This window comes from Mastigoproctus giganteus, chromosome 5, assembly GCF_048544385.1.
Source record: "Mastigoproctus giganteus isolate SK-2022 chromosome 5, ASM4854438v1, whole genome shotgun sequence".
Taxonomy (NCBI): Eukaryota; Metazoa; Arthropoda; class Arachnida; order Uropygi; family Thelyphonidae; genus Mastigoproctus; species Mastigoproctus giganteus.
Window position 1 is genome coordinate 6018694 of NC_143579.1, and position 22954 is coordinate 6041647.

General features: G+C 36.8%; 1 protein-coding gene across 1 annotated transcript in view; it reads left to right on the forward strand.

The window, feature by feature from the left end:
- The first annotated feature begins 783 nt into the window (after window positions 1-783).
- The window catches only part of LOC150085142 (uncharacterized), a 67080-nt gene continuing 44909 nt past the window's right edge, over window positions 784-22954 (forward strand). Inside the window, exon 1 of the mRNA XM_090373845.1 lies at window positions 784-899. Within this exon, the coding sequence (XP_090229971.1) occupies window positions 784-899 (116 nt within the window). The remainder of the gene's footprint in view (window positions 900-22954) is intronic.

Sequence of the window (22954 nt, forward strand, 5' to 3'; positions counted from 1 at the left end):
AACCCCTGTGACTGCAAGACGGTAGGTTTGTCTCTTCTAGTTAACTAAGTGCAAGATTTTATAGGATCTGAGGAAGAAACAATGTTTGCTATGGTATAATTGTGGAGGGAACATGGCAGTCCTGAGGGCCATTTCCAGTCCTTCATGGCGTCTGTCTGGTGTAGAGTGAAGTACGGAAGACGTAGAGGAGCCTCCCTAGTGGCTGCTGTATTCCATCGCGGACAAGAGTAGCTTGATTTTGGAACTAATTTCTTCTTGCGTCTTCAAAAACTGAAAACTTTTTTATGCACTCGTCACAGAAGCTGCATCATGCAAGCGTCGAGACAGGATGTGCAAGGAGGTGATTGGCTATTAATCCTCGCGGGCCAATAAGGAGACAGAAATTCCCGGGAGGAAACATTATGTCGATCAGGTACTCGGAAACTCGCTCGATCCGTGCAATACCAACTTTCCCCGACCCTTAGCCCGTACCTTTATCTGAACTCTTTCTTCATGCGATTCGACACAGCCCAACTGGACATCGCTATGGATCCTCATCCATTCTTGCTACCCCACCCATGGTCCAGGAACTTCAGTGTGCTCGCACACTCCCATTATTTACATCCGCACTGCCTACCTCCCGTAGTTTACGTGAACCCGAACTCTCCCACAAGCGTGGGTGTAAATATTCATTCCCCGGCATCTGTTTTGTACCCAAAACCTCATCCGTCCCTCGCCAGTCATCCTCACTTCTCTCCTGATGACATATTGGCCCACCACACCCTCTTACAGCAACTGAGGCTTATGGAGCCTGAAGAAGATGGTGTGCAGGACGATCCTAAGGTAACGCTCGAATCAAAGGAACTCTGGGAAAAGTTTCACTCTCTGGGTACAGAAATGGTGATCACCAAATCAGGAAGGTAAGAAATCAATTTTAAACTAAGAATTTGTTTGTTTATATCTGTCTGTCCCTTGATGTTCAATGCCATCTGGTGATGACATTGAATGTCAATAATTATTAGCCATCATATAAATACTGGGCACGAATTAAGACCTGTAAACAATACTCAAAATAAATTGGCTTTGGTATCTAAAAGGTACATATTCAGCACTTTAAACTAATTTTAAAAATTAACTGTAATTGTTCAATACTATGTGCAATGAAAGGGCTATGTTAATAAAGGTAGCAAAGACCTAACATGAAAAAACATCAGAATTTCCGATCCTATTTTTGAACTAGAATGTCTTGTCCTAATTTCAGTGTTTAGTAAATGCTTCTTTTCCCATTAAGCCTTCTTTTCCCATTAAGCCATTAAACTGTTGGGTTTAGGATGGATCATTTTATCATCTTCTTCTTGGTCTCTACTTCGTTTGCCCATCAGTCTCCAGTTCTTCAATATTGTTATCCATCCTAACCGGACGTTTTCCCATTCTTTTTACCTATTATATATCCTCTCAAAAAACATTTGCATAATTACTAATTAAGAGTTACAATGGTACATTTCAGAATAGGGTTCAAAATAATCTATACCTGTTTGCTTTTATTGAATACCTATAGAGTGATACACTGATAACAGTTATGGTGTTCCCAGTTAATTGTCATTACATTGCCTACCTGCTATTGGAACTCATAAATGCAGATCAGCATGAACAAGGGTCTAATTCAATGATGAGAAACCTTTTTGGCACGAGGGCTAATTCAGGAGGAGAAAAATATTTGCTGGTCCCATTAGAAATGATATAAATATGTTTATTTACTTATTTATCATTAATGACATTACAAACTGACCAATTCCTTCAAACTAGGCAAGTGCCTACCTTGAAGCCAGATCACTATCATTATAAGATTTATGAAAATGTTGAAAGTGCTTAGATTTATTTTCGTATTAAAAGCATTAGTTATGTTATCAGTAATACAACTTAAAATCGTTTAATAATATTTTTATAGGAATATACCATAGTTTTTTTGTTTCTCTTCCCTGAAATTAGATTGCGGGCTACATAGTAAAGCCAGAAAAAACGCATGCGGCCCGAGGTCGCGTTTTGCTCATCACTGGTCTAATGGAATTTGTTTTCAGGATTGATCCAAGACCCAAAAACAAAGAAAGTTTATATAAACATTAATAAAAAAATAAAGAAGAGCCAAACATTTACCTAGACTGAACAAATGACGCTGTAACCGAGTGGTTAAACACGAGGGGACCGTAGTACACGAGTTTGGTGGTTTGTGATTTGTCTGCATTACTGTTAAATACGGTAATTGTCTTATATTTTCTCTACCTTGTGCACTTTATAGTCCATAGACATTTTTTTTTTTTTTTTTTTGAAATTCAAACAGCCATAGCTCCATAACCATTCAAAATCGAATAGATGTTTATATAAAACTCTTTAATGGTTTCTGAATCAAACCTGGAAGTACAGCCTGCCTGTTATCAAATACCCTGTGTATTTATACAGGTATATAAAAAAACATATAAGTTAAAAATGAAAACTTCATTATTGAAATGTAGGCCCCTACATTTATTTCATAATTAATGAGAAGTTTGTGATGTGATGGAAAGCAAATCAATGCCTGTCAACAGTTACTGGTTTGTGACTGTTGAATTATGACTGTTCATTTTTGAAAATAGCAGTTCACATTTTCTAAATTGTAAGACCACATTTGGAATACTATGTTCAAAAATGGAGACCTCATCTGAAAAAAGACATCGAGCTTCTTGAAGGGGTCCAAAGACGGGAAACTCGAATGGTGAGATCGGCAGAAGGATGACTCCAATTATGGGTCAACAGAGGTGACCTGACTGAGGTTTATATGGCTCCGAGAGGGATTAGTAAGATGAATGAAGGTGGAATTTTCACTGTTATAGAGAATTCCAGAACGAGGGACTATAAATTCAAATTACAGGGAGAAGAGATTTAGATTAAATTGTAGAAGGTTTTCTTTTAGCCAGCGAGAAGTGATTTCTGGAATAAGTTGCTCCAGCAGGTAGTTGAAGCTGAAAGTTTGAATAAATTGAAAGGTCAAACAGGATACTTACCTGTATGGGGATGAAAGCAAATAATTTGTATTTTCTTATATACGTGGTGGTGGTTTTCTTTTTTCTTTTTTTCTTTTTTTTTTTTTTTTTTGCCAGTGCAGCAAAAGCCTGTGGCTTCCTTGAACTATATGGCGAATACTATTACTACTATTACTTCTCAAATTCTTTGGCAAAGCTTTTGTACAATTCCAATAATGACACGTCACTTATTAAACCACGGAGACCTTAAAATTTCAGTTGAGCAACACCATATGCATATATTCGGAAGCCAATTTAAGACTGGTGACAAATGATAAGGTGAAAATATTCATTCTTCTGACCTGCAGTTTTGAATTCTGGAATTGAATTTTTAATTCACTGGAGCAATTGGGAGTGGGGGAAGGCTAGACAGATATGTGTTAATTTTAATTTAAAGAATGCAGAAATAAAGATATATCAATATACTTTTTTTTATTAATTAATCACTCATTCCCACAAAATATAAACAATTAATTTTTTTCTCAAATTTCGGGAAAAGCTGATTTATTTCGCTTTCCCACCCTCTGTGTTGTTTCCCTCTGGCATTCCTCCGGAACTGAATTGTTTTGGAACGTTTTAACACAGCTCCAATTGAAGGTCCCTAAATCGTAATTTTAAACTGCAATCATTAAGATGGTTAAGAGTATACGATCTTGCTCTCAGCAAGCCAGATCATATACTCAATTATCGTCATTCAGCTTTGGACTTAATTAGCCTTTCATTTCCATAAATGTTCATAGTTTGCCTATCAAGTCTTAAAATCTTTTCAACATTTTTCCACTTCTCAAACAACGTCAACTTCAACCTCGACAACTTCGAGAAATTTCTGAAACCAGAAAAATACCAATGAAATGCCTCCCCTCCTCCAATTATATTAATTTAATTTATATTATTTGAATTACAGGTTTAGCCAATAAAAATATTGGCTAAACCTATAATTCAAAACACACGTAGCAATTTACGAAGTCTCTCCCCTTCTCCCTTCCTTTCTTATTCGTAATGTACTAATAAAAATTTTCAGGGGCCTGAGTTTACCCAAGTTTGGTCAGAAAATACCTCGCAAAATCGAGGTGTAACAACTTTCCAAAATAGTTATAGTCAATAATTGAGCGTTGTTTATACTAGAGAAATCACATGAGCAGCAGTTATTCAAAATATTCATTCCGACATTTACTAACCAAGGGACTTTACTATAGAAAGGAATCTTTCTGTAGATGATTGCTGAATTTCCACATTCGGTTAACGTTATTGGTAAATCAAATCACTAGAATTCGCTCAAGAGCATATCCATTTATTACTTAATTAAAATTGAATATTTATCGTAAAAGACTTAATGATGTACTCAATTACTGATACAGAACTTATTAAGAATTGTTATAGTAATATTTTGAAAACCTCTGTTATTTAATCAGCAATCTGACGTTTCTTGTTTCTTAGTCATCCTAATAATCACCAAATATGGTAAATCGATACAAAAAAGTGGATAGCGTAAAAATTGCTCTAGAAATTTTCTCATTATCTCGGTTTCAATTTTATTATGGCTATTTGTTAAGGTGAATCAAAAAACAACCTTTAAATTTATTTGTTAACATAGTCAGTTTGCAGTACAGCGAAATGACAGTTGTTCCAATGCACGTTAGGAAGAAAACACCCTGATTTGCATCAAAAACAACTAAAACGTGTACTTCAAAATCATTTAAACGTATTTGGTAGGTGGTTAAAAGAGCAGAAATTATAGCTTAAGACAAGACAAATGGTCGATAAACATTTTAGAACATTTAGAAAGCTGTTCTGTCTACACGAACATATCAAAGGATCATAATAAATGTCGTCGCGCGATCACACACACACACACACACACACACACTCTCTCTCTCTCTCTCTCTCTCTCTCTCTCTCTCTCTCTCTCTCTCTCTCTCTCTCTCTCTCTCTCTCTCTCTCAGTAAAGGGCCTATTGACTGAACTGATCAGTGTCTGAAATGTTTTTCTTAGAGATGAAGATCTCTGAAGGGAAACTGCGAACATACAAACATAAAACATTAAATTTCTTGTATAAAAAGGTATAACTAGATCTGTAATAAACCATTTTGAAAGTACAGATAAAGAGAGAAACGGAATTTCATAATCTTTAAATGTTCTAAAGAAGAAGAGTCAGAAAAAGTCAGTCTACCACAGAATCAGAAATGAAGTTGGCAAAAACGTTTAAGGAAACCGGAGATTTTGAGGACTTTGAAAGTTATCTCCGTGTTATGAAATGAATAACTTGTCCAAGGCAAAAAGATGTGAATTTTGACAGCAATCTGTATTATATAGTGAAAGGCTTAAACAAATAGGAAAAGATGAGTAGCGAGGAGAAATCAGATCTTGCACTATCTATATAGGTTGTTTGGTAGTTGTAGGTTTTAGGTGCATCAGCAACTTAGGCCATATTGCACCGTATATAGTATGTCTGTAAATTGCTGGTTGTTGGACGAAAAACCATAGTTTCTGGGATCAGAAAACAGAGCATTGTCTAACATTAAATAATATCATTTACATTAGCTGAAAGAAAGACCATTTTGCAGATTACGAAAGTCAGTTACGATTGAATCTCGTGAAAGATTTAGTCATCAAAAAATATTAACATTCGTAAATGCGAATTAGAATGAAAAGTAAAGGCTCAAAAGAGAAATTTTGTAGACACCAGGATTAATACCGGATAAAGAAAACACGGAGGTTTGGAACAAGAACTAAGTCCTTCGACCAAAAATAAATTAGTCAGTTCATACTAATAATGATGGGAAAACCCCGTTTTCTTTAAATTAAACGAAGGAGTAAGGTAGTTAACTTTCTCAACTGTTCTATCGCCATCGAAAAGAAAAAATAGGACTGAATACGATATATAATTTTGATGGAATATAACTGAAAAATGTGTATCCACTTGCAAAATAGCAAAGCGTTTTGGAAAGAAAACAAGCTGGATATTCACAGTTTGTTTACACTGTTATTCTCTCAACATATAAGACAAATTTTCGAGGAAAGTATTTCGTAACACATATTCCCAGTCGGCGAACATTTAATAAAACAAAATTAATCAAAACAACAAAAGACTATGTAAACAGATGTTGTGATATCCAAAGATACAACACCTATTTAGGTCTTTTTTTTTTTTTTTTGATTTGGTAGTTGTTGGCGCATCGGCTTCTGTGGCCATATTGCACCTCCCAAGGTTTTTGCAGTACTTTGATCCAAGCCCGAGGCGGGAATCGAACCCGCGACCTTCGGGTTGCCGGGCAGATAATTTACCCACTCGGCTATTTAGGTCTAAACAATCATTAAATACTCGAAAAAATAATAGAAGTATGCTAATAACATATTAAGGCATCTGGACAGCGAAGAAGATTCGCTACATTTAAGCAGAATCTTTTATTGCACGTGAAGCGTAGTTTTAGAAAGTGCATGTGTTGAAGTCTGCATTGATGGCGAAGAGACGACCTACTTTGTTTCATCTCTGTCGAGATGAGCGAAGCTTCCTTTATGTCCATGGTGGAGGATCTGATCTACAATTTCCTTTTTATGCTGCTCGAAGTCTTGTGTTCAAGAAAATACGTTGTCCCTTCTTATTGCATGTTTCAGTGGAAGTTGCAGATGATGGCCTTCGCAGCAATGAATATGAAGTTGCATGTAATGTTGCATGTGTGTTCAGAGTGAATCAAGTACCAGTGTGCTTGGTTACAGGTGAGCCTTGCAGCGTCAAATCATACCTGATCATTTGTAAGCCATATGCGTATATTCCAGTTTTCTGGAGTGGCAGAAAAGATGTAGCAGTTGTTTATCCAAACTTGTGTAGACTGGGATTAGAAGTATATTTTGCTATAGTCTCCATTAGATGAATGCATCAGATTTGACATATTTCGTTCTATACAGAAGGTTCCAATGAAAGTTAAGTAGTGATGCTTAGTGTTGGAAAAGAGGATATGGATAACCAGGTTTGTATGGAAGGATCGTGATTGCGTGGCGCGAAATTGTAAAGTGATGTATGTTTGTGGGGGAAGGCAAGCAGAGGCAGCATACAATATCTAGTTTTTAGCTTTAGATGTTTGTATTCATCTTACCAAATACACACAGTATATTTGGCAAACGTGTAAGAAGGCATGTTTCAAAAGTTCCCTTGAATTGTGTTCAATGAAGAAGACCTAAATTATCTGAGATTTGTTTCTTTATCTATTCAGCTTAATTACATTAACACTTATTAAGGCTAGAAAGGGCCTTTCGTGATATGTCGACACAGCCATGACTGGAAGACCGATCTCATGTATACAGAGATTATCGAATTAGAAGGTAATTCAAATTATTTTAATTATCTAAACATGACTTATATTTCCTTGCTTTTCACAATTACCAGCAAGATCAGCATTGTTTTTTTTTTTTTAAGTTACTTAGGAATTTATCGTTAAGTTTATTTAAATATATTAATTTTACGCTCTTTTCCCAGTTGACTGTCCTCTTTTATTATTCCATGCGAACTGTCTATCTTTATTTCTAGGGCTCTTTGTTCATAAGTTCTTTAGTTTCAGAATGCGAGACTTAATTTCTTTTCTTGCCTGGGTTAACTTTAAACCTCCATGTGGTTTGGATTTCTATTTGTTTGGTATCTGAACACCATTCGTTAGCCCATAAGATAACTAGTGTTATCTTATGGCGTTTGTTATTTCCATTAGGAATTTCTTTTTTTTATAATCCACAGAGAACTGGTTAAAATATATTGAAGTGATTGACCATGTGGAAACTTTATCCGGTCTACGCTTTTTGGTCCTCTCCTTTTATCACCTGTTGTCCGATAGGTAAAATAAGTCAACATTTATTTACTACATTAAATATATCTGATTTTTTCGCTATTAATTCTGCTAGTGTTATTACATTAATTTTTAATTAGTGGCTCCATTGCTGAAAGTATATTGGTCTGGAAATGGTGCGTGTGTCTATTAATTACGAATATTTCGCTCTACTATCCTCATTTACTTACTTATGCAAATCATAAAATAATATAGTTGCTTTTATTAAAAGGCAGTATCATAATGTTTGATAAGAGTTGCGTTTTACATTTTTGTACACTATGAAAGATTGTTCCATTCACGTGTGTCACATGATAACATCTGTTTGTCATTTAACTTGCACAATGTAAAGAAATTTAGTGACACACATTCATTCAACCATGCCAAAGTGCTATAAACAGAGCATACTGCAATATCATTCAAACTGTGAATAAAGTATAATAAATGAAAATTTCAAATCAGATCGATAAAAAATACAGTCATTCAATTTCACATACCATAACTGTAGACAGCAGTTTTAAATTTTTTGGTCACGAGCAAAATCATAACCCCCCCTCCTCCCACCCACACACACACTTATATAGACATATATAAGTCTGTAGAAGTGTGTATATTCAAGGGGCAACATGCATGTTATTAGGGCTGAAAAACCTGGAGTAACTCAGGAGCTCCCTTCGCCTGAGATTGGCTAACTACAGCTTCAACGAACATTAAAAATTAATTCCTAAGACTTGGAGGGGAACGAACCCATACTTCTCCAAATTGGCTTGATCTGACTGACATTGACTGGATTCGAACCCAGACCTTACCCATACTATATGTTAATTAGAGATACAGGACAAAAAAATTAGTCACCTATGTAACTTTTCATTCAAGAATGTGTAACTCATCCTTTAGCACGAATCACTTCAAGAATTTTCATTGGTAGGGATTCAACTAGACCCCTTAAATAGTTTACATTAGGTCATTTTTAGGCATTCTGAATAAAAATGGAACCCGTATCTCATTCACGTTTCGTGGATGCTGTTGTGTTTTCACTTGCTTCACTTTCCTTTCAAGGTTGTCCCATACATTCTCTGTAGAATTTAAATCTGGTGACTTTTGGCCAATTTAAATGAGCTACCATTGAAAACAGTAGATGCACTGAGAACCGGATCACAGGGCCTCTACTGTTTTGAATAGTTGCGCACACGTGTCCCCTCAAATGTCCAGAAAAGATACAACCTGATCATCCAAAATATTTGTATAGCCAATCTGACTCATCCTAGTTGGTATTCAAGTAGGGAACTCAGTGAATAATAGTTAAAACATCCCCAAAGTATCACTTCACCATCAGCTTGTACGACACTTCACACAAGTCTGAATGAAATGCTTCATTTCTCCTGTGAACTCGGTGCCTAGCATCATTAGAGTATAAACAAAATTTGGATTCGTCAGACCACATCATTGTTTTTCAATCACTAATAGTCCAGTTTTAATTCCTTTCAGTCCATATTAGCCGGGAGTTTTTTTTTTTTTTTTTTTTTTCATAGCTGTTTGTTTCGGGGACTCAGCTCCAAATATTTATGTTATGCAATTCTCTTCGTACAATTCTCGCTACCATCTTTTCTGTGTTATACCTTTTGTGGTGGAAACCCATGCTTCTTCGGTCACAGCGCTGGCATACCCGTAAATAGAAATACGGGAATACTCTAATTTCTTTGCTTTAAGCAAACAAGCGTAGAAATTACACACGTTCAATCTGTTATATGTCCTAAATACCACAAGTGACTAATTTTTTTGGCCTGTGTCTGTACAACCACTGTGCTACTGCCAGGACACACTATGATGTGACAATTACGGAGACAAAAACTTCGATTGTCACCAATTAGTGATTCGCTAGCTTTACACTATATACTAACCCAAGTAAAAGGATGCAGCAAAGTGAGGTGCAGTGCCATCTTGAGTAATGAGCTACCATTCGAACATACGCCTGTGTAATTTTATACTTCCATACTTACCGGTTCGCTATGATCCACTGAAAAAGAAATTTGAAAAGAACAAATGTAAAAGTTCTCCTGTAGCATCATCCAATTTATGGGTTTTTTTCACTTCGTGGCTGAGATAGTCGGTCTCAGGCGAAGATAGAAAGGTTTTATCCCCCAAACACTCTGGTTTTTCGTCCAGAAAACACAGGCAAGCCGACAAGAGAATAAACGCAACTTACAGTTATAATACACCACTCGTAGATGAGATAATTCTCGGATGGCCCTAATATGATAGTTTTTGTTTTTTTTTAATCCTGTTGATAGGTAACTAGCACGAGCAGTTAATCTTACTAATCTAAAGGTTGCGGTCTTCATTCTGTGTATGTATCGTGTGGCGGCATCTAGGTTCAGAATCTCATTTAGGAAAGGAGAATCAATATTTGCATGAAGGTTTTTGATAAAAGATTTTTAGTTTTGCTTCACCTTTTCCAGTCAATATGTTCGAATAACCAGTGTTGTGGAAAGCTAGTCGATTTTTTGGTACAGAGATGTTTATTGACTCTCTACTAGACCCTCTCACCTTTTCCTCTGAAACATATGGATTCCTGAGTGGTGATCGTCATTTGATGATCAGTGTAATAAATGACACAAAAAATAATTAATATGTTAAGAACGAAGTTTACTAATTCCTTCCACTGCATCCAAACTGTGTGAAATAAAGTTATAAAAGAGTAAAAATCTTAAAAAGTTACAAAAAAGTGGTTGGATCTTCTACGCCTTTTTTCTAGATGCAATCACGAATAGAAGATTTAAGTTGCAATAGGATAATAATCAGAGATAAGCTTATTAACACCTACTTCGAAAAGGAAACAATATTTCTAAGGTTAAAAATGTCCAGAAAGGCAACAGACTAGAGAAATATACTGAAGGGTATAATGAGCTCTTTAAAACCTTAAAGCAAATATTAGACCTCATCAAAGCTTTGAAGACTCCAGCTCTCTCTGTCTCGTGAAAATTCATGGCATGCAGACCTCTACGTATCATAATCCATACCGAGTAAGGAAAGCAGAAGCTGCACAATACGGTGCAGCTTCTGCTACATATAAATAAATAAATAAAAAAATAAATAAATAAATAAACACTGTCCTACGTGTGCCGATCCATCTGACTTTAAATTTCCCAAGCTGTCAGCCTCAACTACCCTCCGTGGTAACTTATTCCGGTAATTTACAACTTTATGGAGAAAAGGAGACTTTCTATAATCCAGTTTAAATGTCTTTCCCCATAATTTGAATTTATGGACCCATAGTTATGGTATCGTTTATAACTATAAACATTACGCGTTCACTCATTTTACTGTTCCCTCTCAGATCCTTATAGACCTTGATACGGTCCTCTGTAAGGTTTCTGGTTGCCAAGCCCTGTAGTTTACATATTCAAAGTCTTTACTCATGAGAGTGCCCTTTTGCAGATCTCACCAAGTGGGTTGCGATTTTGGACCCTTTCAAAAAACTCGAAGGATTTTTTTTTTGTTTGTTTTAGGTGGAGCATCCGTAACGATACGGGGGAGAAATTTTTGTCGGCCTTTTTCACAATGTCCTGAGTTAGTTGGTCTCAGGCAAGGGTAGCATAGTTTTTTTTTTTTCTCCAGGAAACTCGGATTTTTGGTCCAGAAAACGGGCAAATCGAGCACAGAACACACAGAATTCATTGACAATATATACAGCGCAATATGGCCTAAGTTGCTGATGCGCCAAAACTCAACAAAAACAACAAATCCTTATATAGTGAGATTACGACCTCCCAATCTCTACAGGCAAATGTTCAATTAATCATCGACAAGATTCCATGGGTCTTCTTCGCCGCCTGTCTATCTTGCTCGGAGAGCTTCATGTCCGCCCATATCATAACTCTCCAATCCCTTTCTTCCTCAATCGTTTTTAACGTAACCCCCACTAAATGTATGAGTTACTTTGAGGTTGCTGGTCGCCAAGTAAAAAACCTTGCATTTTGCTACATTAAAACATAGCTTCCTTTTTTCTGGTCATCCTTAAAGTCTGTCAAAATCATCCTGAAGGACTACTGCTTAGCACTCATCATTAACTACTCTACCAATCTTCAAATTATTTGTAAATTTTGATATCGCGCATTTTGTTCCTTCGCCGATGTCATTTAAGAAAATCAGAAGTAACAGTAGTCCCAGATTCGATCCTTGGAGAAACCTGACTTCTAACGTTAGACCAATCTGAAAAGAAACCATTCCACTGCCTAAGAACCATCTTAGGATATTACCACTGATACCAACATGTTTGGACTATTAAAAGTCAAGCTTAATTACTTTGATAGCTCTATATCCTCTTAGTTATACAACATGGTTAAAAAGGATCGTCGACTTTGATGAAAGGTATTTTCTGAGTAAGAAGAACCGCAACTGCACTGATAACATCACTGCCTTGACTATTATCATTAACTGATAATAGTAAAGATAGGCACCCAAAAATAACGGAGAGATAGGAATGATTTTTTTTATGAAAGCCCCAAACACGAAAGGTATTAGAATCTACAGACTCAGTACCAAGCGTGGGTTGAAGGTTGAGGAAATGAAAGAAGATACTTGTTGATATTAGACTTGAATTTCTATAGATTGTAATTATCAGGAAATACGTGTGAAGGGAGGTTGTTTCAGAAAACGGAAGTTGAATGATAAATGAGGAAGAAGAAAAATTGGTTCTGTGAGTTTTAAGTTGAACAATAAAAGGTTGCTGATTGGTTGCGGCACGTGTTCGGACTGGTTTGGAAGAGAGAGAGAGAGAGAGAGAGAGAGAGAGAGAGAGAGAGAGAGAGAGAGAGAGAGAGAGAGAAGCCAATTCAGAATAACAGTGCCCATGAAAAAGGCATGCAGTAGAAACAAAACATTTATGAGACAGAGAGTGGAGAAACTTTGCACGATATGGGTCATTAATGAACTGAACTGCCCTTTTGTGAATGGAGTCTAGAAGCTTGAGAGGTTATTGGGACAGTGTATATAGAGACACTGTTATGGGGACATCGGTCCAGATGTGAACCAGATTTTTCGAATCACCAGGTACTTCTTCCATGCCACGAAGAATTCAAGCTGTTCTGAGGGCTAACGAGGAGGCCCTACTCGCTATTAGGTTGGCGTATATATTTGAATAAAGTGGCCACGCAGTGTATATAATATCATTTGTTTAAAGTGTTTAAAATAAGTGATAGCTGAAAAAAGTGGAATAAAAAGTAAAATGGACGAAATTAAGAAAGTTCGGACTAATTGAAGAAAATTACAGAAAGAAAGACTTCTGTTTTATAAGAAGTAAAACACTTCGTTCAGAAGAAAGCTCTGCATTTTCAAAGTACCGGAAAGAACCTCAAAACAATTAGGTGTGTGTTAAGTGCCGAAGTAACTAACGCTATGAGGTGTCAATATGTGTATTAGTGTATAATTTCAGTCGGTTTGCTGGTTTCTGGACCAAAAACCCTAATTTCTGGGAGAAAAAGCCATGCAACTCTCAACTGAGACCGAGTGACTCAGCCAAGTTGTGACAAAAAACGATAAAAATTCCTATCGTCATTGATGAGATTCGACCTTAGGCCTTTCCCACACAAGAGGACGATGATTATAAGAACCCATGAGGGGCTAAAAAAGGAATGCCATTATGCACAGTGTATAATAAAACATACACAGTCGTCGAAAAAGTTAATCCTCGTGTGAAGGAGGTTGCTCAAGAAACAGCGCTATAGAGGAACTGGGATTGGCGAAAAAAGTTTTCGGATCTCACAAGCGAGAAACGAAAGAATTCGCATCACTGAAATCAAAAACTAATTTGAAAACAAATAATATTTAATTAAAAAATAAATAAAAAAAAACTGAATCAAAATTCATGATTTACCAGTGCTCGATTTCGATCACGGAGCGACTTTCTGCTCTCATAGTTAGTTCTCAACGCTACAGCTTGGACTTATATTCAACTTGGAGATAAGTACAATTATCCATGGTTCTGCCTAAGTTGCTAATATCTCTTTGAATTACATAGCATCACCAGAATAGGTGAACGTTTATAGAACTACTGCGTTTAAATACTCCTGCAATATTGCACTGCGTACAGCAAAAGCGGCCCAATTCTGGGGATTAAAGGTAAACAAAACAGTTGTTTTTAAATGGAAGTTTTACTTCCATGGACCCCCGGTTGTTCACTTACACAAAATACATTATTCACAGTTCGGTATACATTTACTAATAGGGACTACCGGCCAGCTGATGAGATGCCAATGAGTTTCGAAAAGGCTATCCTAGTGGTCTGGTCGTTTAAATGTATAGCGGTATACTGATAATGATAAACAATTCAAAAAAGGAGCAACTTTTTACTAACAATTAAAAAAAAAAGCGTAGTAACAACAAAAGGCAGAAACGCGGATAACGGTATTTCTCAAAGTTGAACATAATCCCAAGCTTTTGCTCCCAGGGCTCAGTTTTTAGTGAGAGCATAAAGTCTCTCGCTCCATGATCGAAGTCGAAGGCAAGTTATTGTGCTGAAATATCCCTGCAATCCAGTAATGTAAAGAGCTGATTTTAAAATGCTTTTCTGCGAAAGAATTAAAAATTCTTTTACTAAAGAGCATTCAAACGTTATAACCAAGGATTTTTTGTGGTCCTTCTCTATGTAACCGTTTTACAACCTTAACATGATTTAAGTTAAATGAGGCATGCACAGCCTTAGGTTTCAACATTTGGATGCTGTTTAAATTAACGATGTACCGTATTTTTGGTAGGCAAAGAAGGCCTCAATAATCACCTTAGTAATCATCGCAAAGAAACTTTATTAAAAATCCAGGAATTATTTTTTAGCCTATTTTCCATTTTCTTTAAATCAGAACGGTTTTGAGAATAGAGTAAAAAAACATAATCTCACGCATTCGAGGGCCATGAAAATACACTGTATACAGTATACTTGAAATGTGGTATTATTAAAGTAAAGTCACTTCATGAATTTTAGACATGACTTAATCTCGAATTTAAATTTCAAACTTTCAAAGTTTGAAATTTTGTTTCACTGCAAGGAAAGAACCTGAAAACTTCCTGAAAGATATCCGTGTTATGTCCGGACTTTCAAGGTGGAAACTGAAAAGAAAGAACTTGAGAATGAAAGCTCGTGTTATATCCATCACAATGCTTCTCAAGGTTAAGAAAGCTCCGGTTTAGAGAGACTGGGGAAGGGGTTTCTTTGAAAGGCGACTGACCAAATGGTCCTAGCCATTTGGTCAGTCGCCTACCCATCATCCATGAAACCCTTAATTAATTTTGTATACTGGGTAGTCAGATGGAAGGCCCGGGTTCGAATCCCGTCGATGATGCGAGGAACTTTAATGGGCTTTTTTCACTCCGTGGCTGAGTTAGTCGGTTTTAGGTTTTTCCAAAGTTTTTCTCCCAGAAACTGGGTTTTTCGTCCAGCAAAACAGACAAATCGACCGTAGAACACACGCAATAAACAGACATTAGACACACAGCATAGCAGATGAATTTAATTATTCGGGTGGCCTAAAAATAATAGTTTGGTTTTTAGATGGATAGCGAAAACAGCCGAATTCCCCTTTACTCTTCCTCTAGAGTCTAGAGTCTAGATAAACAATATTTAGTAATTTACACCTGCCACCTGCCACCTTTAATTCATAGAATCTCATTTTAAAAAATTAAGCTTCTTTTCAAACTCCATGTCGTTGTCTGCTGACTGAATAGATTAGACACTGAACTGATTAGAAATCGCATTTTTCAACGTTCAGTCCATTCTTAACAATTTCTCTATTAATATTGGTAAGTTGTGAATATTAATGAGTCAGCTTACTTTTTCTATTCTTCAGGTAATTCGGTATAAATTGAAAAACTGAAATACATGTAACAATTTTACTGGGTTTTTGACCCTTGTAAATCCCTCTTGCCTTGGCTGTATCGAGGTAAAATTATTTGTTATACATGGTGTATGTATAATTCTCACGTATATCTCTTATGTATGTGTATCTCTGTTATCTGTATGAGGCAAATATGTATTGTAAACCCCTGGCACCACCATGTCGTGACGGGAATAATTTTATGTAGGTCATACTACAATTAAAAGATTATGTTCTAGTATATATTACATGTCATATCATATCATAATTTGATGTAATATTATTTGCAAATAACGGAATATTATTGCTATTAAAAATGGAGATATAAATATGAAAACAAAACGGGGCACAAATTTCATTGAGGAATAAATTAAACTTTTTCCTAGATCATAAATCGGCATGAAAGCACTGACTATGAGCAACATGGCATAATATATTGTACCTGTAAACTGCGTGCAATCTCATTCCTTGGTCTTTCGAGCTTCATATATAAAAATTGTGCAACCTCACTAAGGAGCCGAACGGTATCAAAAATTTGAAAGTGGGAGACCCAATGGTAGGCAGTGACCACGATACCATAAAATGAATTTATCTCAAGAAATCTATGTGGTTATAGGTAAAGACGAGGCTTCCATGTTGTAACTTTATGTTTTTGTATCTTCACCAGTGGCTGTTTAAGGCCGTATATTGTATCTGGCTCTGTATACAATGTATTTGTCTGTATTTTATGTTTTATCTCTGTATGTAATTCATGTCCTCTAGCTGCATAGCTGTAAAGGGACATTTCTTCGGAAATAAATTGATAATAATAATAATAATAATAATAATAATAATAATAATAATAATAATAAAGAGAATCCTATAATGGAAATATTTCTTTGGTTCGATTAACTGGATGGAAATATTCATAGAAACAGATGATATCGGATACAAATATACTATGGAAAATATTCAGAGAGTTATCCTAGGGGCCTCAAACGTATCAGTACCAGTGCTCAAGTTTCGTTAACATAAGATGCCAAAATTGAATGACGAGTGAAGTTAAAAGTTTAATTGAGCAAAAGAAACAAGCATGAGATAGTTACAGACAAGCATGTGATTCTGATTCGTACGCGCATTATAAAAGAATGTGTAACAAAGCCATTAATGGAGTAAGACGGACAAAAACTGACTATGGGGAAAACACTAGGGTCTAAAGAGGGCTTCCGACAGATCAGTAGTATTTGAAATATTGTGATCAGGTCTGGAGAGTAGTCAAATAAGGGAGATCAGATTATGGATGAGTGTTAGTCGATGTACGTATGACGAACAGTTTAGGTGTGGACTGCAAAGTATAACTACTAGAAATCTAATGGAAGCTCTCGCTCAGTTGTATAAGGCGCTAAAGGGGCTCAGTAAAATGAATGAGAAAAGTCTGTTGTCCCTCGTAAGCGAGACAAGAACTAGGGGACACAGATATGAATACTCGGTGAATAACATAACACTGGATCTCGTGAATTACACTTATGGGCAGAGGGTTGTCATAGTAACTTTCTCTTGATGCCATACGCAATTTAGAGACATATTATATATGGCGTAACATGGCCTATGTTGCTGATGTGCCTAAAACCCTACAACAACCAACCAACTCTCCCCCCCCCCCCTCTCCACGGTATCTAGTTGCTAAGCTTTGCAGCCTGCACTTTCTAAGACTTTCTTCATATGGACATCGATTTGCACCTCAATCTTATCAGTCTGATTACCCGTTTTAAACTCTTTATTTAGAAACCGGTAGTAAATTAACTCATTTAAAATTTGGAACCTCTCATGGATTGCTAATTAATACACTGTATAATATTAATACACAATCTATATGGATTGCTAATTAATACACTGATCGATAACATTAACAGAATACGTAGAAAAGGTGGTGGAAATCGTACAGCTTCCACCACGTTTTCTATGTGGAATTCGTGAAGCGGGACAAAATTTGGTATGGTGATGTACCACAGAATAACGATGAAATGAGGAGATAGTGAGAAACTTCGGACAGGTATAAGGGATATTTATAGGGTTGTATAAGAATTAAACAAAACGGTCACATTACAGGAGTCGATACAATATGCTCGAAAATATGGTCACATGACATCGGTACGTGTATGATCCCCCTCCAAAGGCTAAATAAACCTGACAGTGGTGAACCATGCTCCATAAGAGTCAGTGGCAAAAATTCCCATTCCATTCTTCCACCAGCGCACACCTTACTTCGCCAAGTGACCGAGGAGTTGGCTGTCAGCATGCAATGCGACGCCCAAATGCCTCCCACACATGTTCGATCGGATTTAAGTGTGCTGATCGTGCTGGCCACGACAGTCGTTGGATATCTTCAGTTTCAAGATATTTCTCCACCACTTGAGCTCTATATGTAGTGGCGTTGTCGTGCATTAAAAGAAAATCTGGGTGAACAGCACCCCTAAAAATTTGCACCTAGGGTTCAAGGACTCGTTCACTCTACCTCCGCAGTTATGGTACACCTCTCAAAAACATGAAGAGGGGTGCAGCCACTGATCATTATTCCGCCCCACACGAGAACTCCGCCTCCACCGTAAGTGTCTCTTTGTCTGATGCTGGAGGGACGGTACCGCATTTCTCATCGTCTCCAGATGAAATGACATCTAGAATCTCTTTGTGCGCTAAAACGGGACTCATTAGAGAACAGATCTTACCTCATTTGTAATGGCTCCAAGTCACATGTTAATGGCACCAGTTTCGACGTGCGCTACGTGGTTTGGAGTTAACAGAGTACAAACTACTGGCTTCTTTGCGTAGAGTCCACTTGAATTAAGCCTTCTTACCACAGTCAGATTGAAAATGTTTTCACCTGTGGTCGCAGAAACCTCAAGAAACAGTTGATGACAGAATATCATACGGTTCCGTCTTGCTGTTAGAGCTAACGGTCTCTTCTAGTTGACATAGGCCACGATGAGCCTGCTGGATGGCATTGTGGTTACTTCCTCTATGGACTACCTGGCTGTTACTGTGGTTTCAGGGACTGTATGTGGAGAGTAATTGAGGTATTTCCCTTTACTGTTACCTGCTCTGTTCTTGGGACTGTTCCTGTTTGAGGAAAAGTTGACGTCTTCATTGTGACCGCAATTCCTGTTTTAGACATTTACTTCCTGGATTGGACTTCTCCTCATTTTTAATCTTCATAGTGGACTTACAAGTGTCAATTGGATCCTCAGAGATAATCACAACCTTATGTTGAGGCTTTATAGTGTCAGAAACTTTCATGGTATTGCATTGTGATGTGGACATTATATTGAAAACGAATTGACCCTCTACAAGGGAATCTGAGATAATTGTACATCAACACTGTTAGTGGCACAGCATTGTAAATAGGTGGCGGGATTGCCCAGAAAGCTGGCTGGGACCGCATAGTACAATAAATAAAAAAATATATCCTGGAGCTTATACTACCCTATTTAATCATGATATAAATACTGTCTGTGCGGGTAGCACAGTGGTATCGTCACCGTCCTCCCCACACCGGGTGGAAAAGGCCCGGGTTCGAATCCAGTCGATGACGCGGGGAATTTTAATGGACTTTTTTCACTCCGTGGCTAAATTAGTCGGTCTCAGGCTTAGATAGCAAGATTTTTTCACCAGAAACTGAGGTTTTTTCGTCCAGCAAAATAGGCAAACCAACCAGAGAACACACGCAATTTATAGACATAATACATGCACGGATATAGGTAAGAAATTACGGATGGCCCTAATACAACAATTTAAATTTGATGTAAACACTCATAAAATAAAATGAAGCAAGCTATTGTCCCTTAATTCTCATACAGCTTCTCGAAATCACTTCGTCGAGTACAATTATGGTGCAAGTAATCATATCTTTCAAATTACAAAAATGTTTTCTATGAGATTTCCATTGTCTCCAGACACAAATATCTTAGAATAGTTATAGACTCCATAGCCACTGAAAAGTTTCATCCCCAAAATGAAGAATGAACCATTACAGCGAAATAAAAGAAGAACGGAGTAGTATTTGGAATGTGCTGATATGTTTAGCATTTGTGAACTAGTGATTGTGCTAAGTACAATAAAAGCCAAATGTTGGAGTACGACGGAGGAGGAGGAGAAGGAGGAAACATGATATAGTCACAAATATGCTAGTCATCAGTATCGTATATTTATTTATTTATTCAGTTTGTTTAATCAAATGGCTTTTGCTCCTGAACAGCATGGCTTACATTCTCTTATGGATTTTAAAATCAAAATACAAATAGTTGGTATAAAACATTTACAATTTACAATTACAATAATCGTGCTTTTGCTATAGAAACACATTTACAAAATTTACCACATCTCATTTATATTTACCGTATTGCGCAACTTCAGTAATTATAATTTATATAATTACTTAAGAATTACTAAGGATTATTTACCTTTAATCTAACCTTTATTTTAATATAAGATCAATATTGTTCATCAGATATTCCAAACGTTCTTTAAAGTTGCTAAAGTTCTTAGTCATTCCACAACTTTTGGATCAGAAAAATTTGTATTTCGTTTTCCTAAATTTCTTTCTATACTTCTCGTCCTCTGCATACATACATACAGAGGTCGACACTCATAATCGTGGATGCTGAAGCAATTATTGTTTTGCTGTGATATAAAGCAATGATATTTATTCCTTTTATAACAGCGAATTTTGAAGGGATGAGACGAAGTGGCAAGTGAATATGTGAGCATATTTGTTTCTAAAAGTAATAAATATGCTATTTGCTACTTTTATCAAATTTATCAAGTATTTTGTATAAATTAATTCAAATACTGTCTTTATTTCAATATTTCAGTGATTAATTCAAGTAACTGAATTTTGGGGGTTTTGTTATAATAGAGTGCTAAATTTGTCGTTCTCTAGAGAATAGAAATAATAGCAAAATAATGTGGACAGGGGAGGGACGAAGGAGGAAGTTCTACACAATTTAAATTCAGAAAAATCAAAAGTCTCTCAGAGCTTAGCCTACTTTAGTATGCAGTATCTTCAGACAAAATGGAAATCCATTTCAGTGAGATAAACGTCACCGAAACCGCTTTTGGATAACATCTGTCCCAACTTCATCTATAATAGCCTCATTTGTGTCTTCTGTCTATTCGAATCTCTAAATCAATAAGTATATTGATTCGGCAATTCGATTTCTTCCATAACATTAAGAACATGTTCTTGCCAGATACAAATCCCACAGCAATTGCTTATAAGCAAGTGTATCCTTGATACATAAGCAAGGTTTTATGGTCTTTCTATTAGAGATTAAACTCCAGTTTCACTTCCATCGAGTCAAAGTATAAGCTACACTGCATTTCAAAATGTGTCAGTATGTCATAATCTGTCAATTATGATTATTCGATGACTGGTTTGCCTCTTTTTTCAGGAAGAAAAATCTGAGTACCATGGTGAAAATAATCCGACACCTCCCGAGACCGACTAATAAGGCAATTATGAAAAAAAACTTATTGAAGGTTCCTGCTCCAGTTCGTTCTGAGGACGGACATTATCCACATGCGTGAGAAATAACCAATCCGCTTATCCAAAGAGGAGTACGAAATCAGATTACTGTCCCTGCACACAGTACATAAAGTTCCTTTTTATTAAGAGGTGTCGCTTTGGTTTTCAATTGGATTCTTCAAATTAACTGTGAATGATGAAATTTATGTCAAATTTCATAATTTTAATTATTACTAAAAGAAAATTAATTGCTGTGCCTTCTCTGTTTGCTAAATTAGCATTTCGAAAGTGTGGTGACTGCAAGCAATTGTGATTAATGTACGTTCGCCAACTTGTTATAATGTTAAGAAAATGCGAAAGGCTGGAGAATCATCTTCATTGAGTTATCTCTCTAGAAACGAGAATGGCCGCCGTAGCTGAGTGGTCAGTACATAAAGTATAAGTACACGCGCTTCTAAGGACCATGGTCCAAGCCCACTATTTCTTGTTTAAATGCGGCGTGTCTATTGTATTTTATTTATTTTGAACTCCTCTGACCGTGAGGTGATAGAAAATTTATTTTATTTATAATTTAACAGCAGATCTTGAGGTGTGTGTGTGTGTGTGTGTGTGTGTGTGTGTGTGTGTGTGTGTGTGTGTGTGTGTGTGTGTGTGTGTGTGTGTGTGTGTGTGTGTGTGTGTGTGTGTGTGTGTTGGAAAAGCATACGTGATCCTGTTCTGTCTGACACCGGCACTACTGACCTGCTTGTTTTGTTCCTGTTTATTCTACCTTTATTCCACTAGCAGAAAGGGATTCGAGAAGTAAAGGGTGCTATAACGAAAGGAAGTTTCAATTTTGTAGGACGTCTCCATCTCAACCATTTGCTAATAACAAGGAGAGAGAGAAAGAGCATTTTTCTCTCTTTTTTCTATCCTTCCACTTCGCGCACTGTCAGGGCTGAAAGAGAGAGATGGATGAAAGATTTAGAGGCACAAAGTAAGGTTGTCTGGCCACTCGTGATTTATTAACGTATTTTTAGCGAGAGAGAAACAGAAAACCAACAGACAACGGACAACGAACAAAGTGAGTAATAAATTATTTCTCAGCGTAATAAACATCTGGGGGATGCAGAAGAGATAGGGATCGTTGCAAGCACGTTCCTTGACCGCACTTCTCAGAAATAAGCAACGGAAAAGACTGGCGATGGTGTCGGACCTCATTCAGACAAACAGCCCACATTATGAGTAAACTATCGGCTAGCACGTGGTCTAGCGACACACTCGCACGCGTCAGGTATTAAACGGGAGATGAGGGAATTCAAGATACCTTTAGGAAACAAAAAAAATTAGAACGCAATTCATTCCCAAAGAGTATCTCGGGAGAAGGAGATTCAGGACTGACAAAAAGCATCAAAGGAGCGGATGTATTACTTCGTATTTGTATCACTTTTCTTCGAGTTCGCTAGAGGATAGAGAGCGGATGCAATCAGCATTAAATATCTGCAACACTCAGCAAGAAAAAGAATTTACTGGATTTATGACGATTCTTTTTTATGCAACTGGATCGCAAGCGAATGGGAGCGTAGCGATGAAAGGGATGTTGAAGCCAGCAAAGCCTGCTTAAACAGAAATTAATTCAGCTTGAGTTGTAATTTTTCTCACTAACACATTTTCTAACTTCTTTTTTCTTTCCTGCACTAAGGCTAGTATGGGTGTAAACGTCTTTCTCACTCTGATTAGAGGACAAGTAATTGGTAT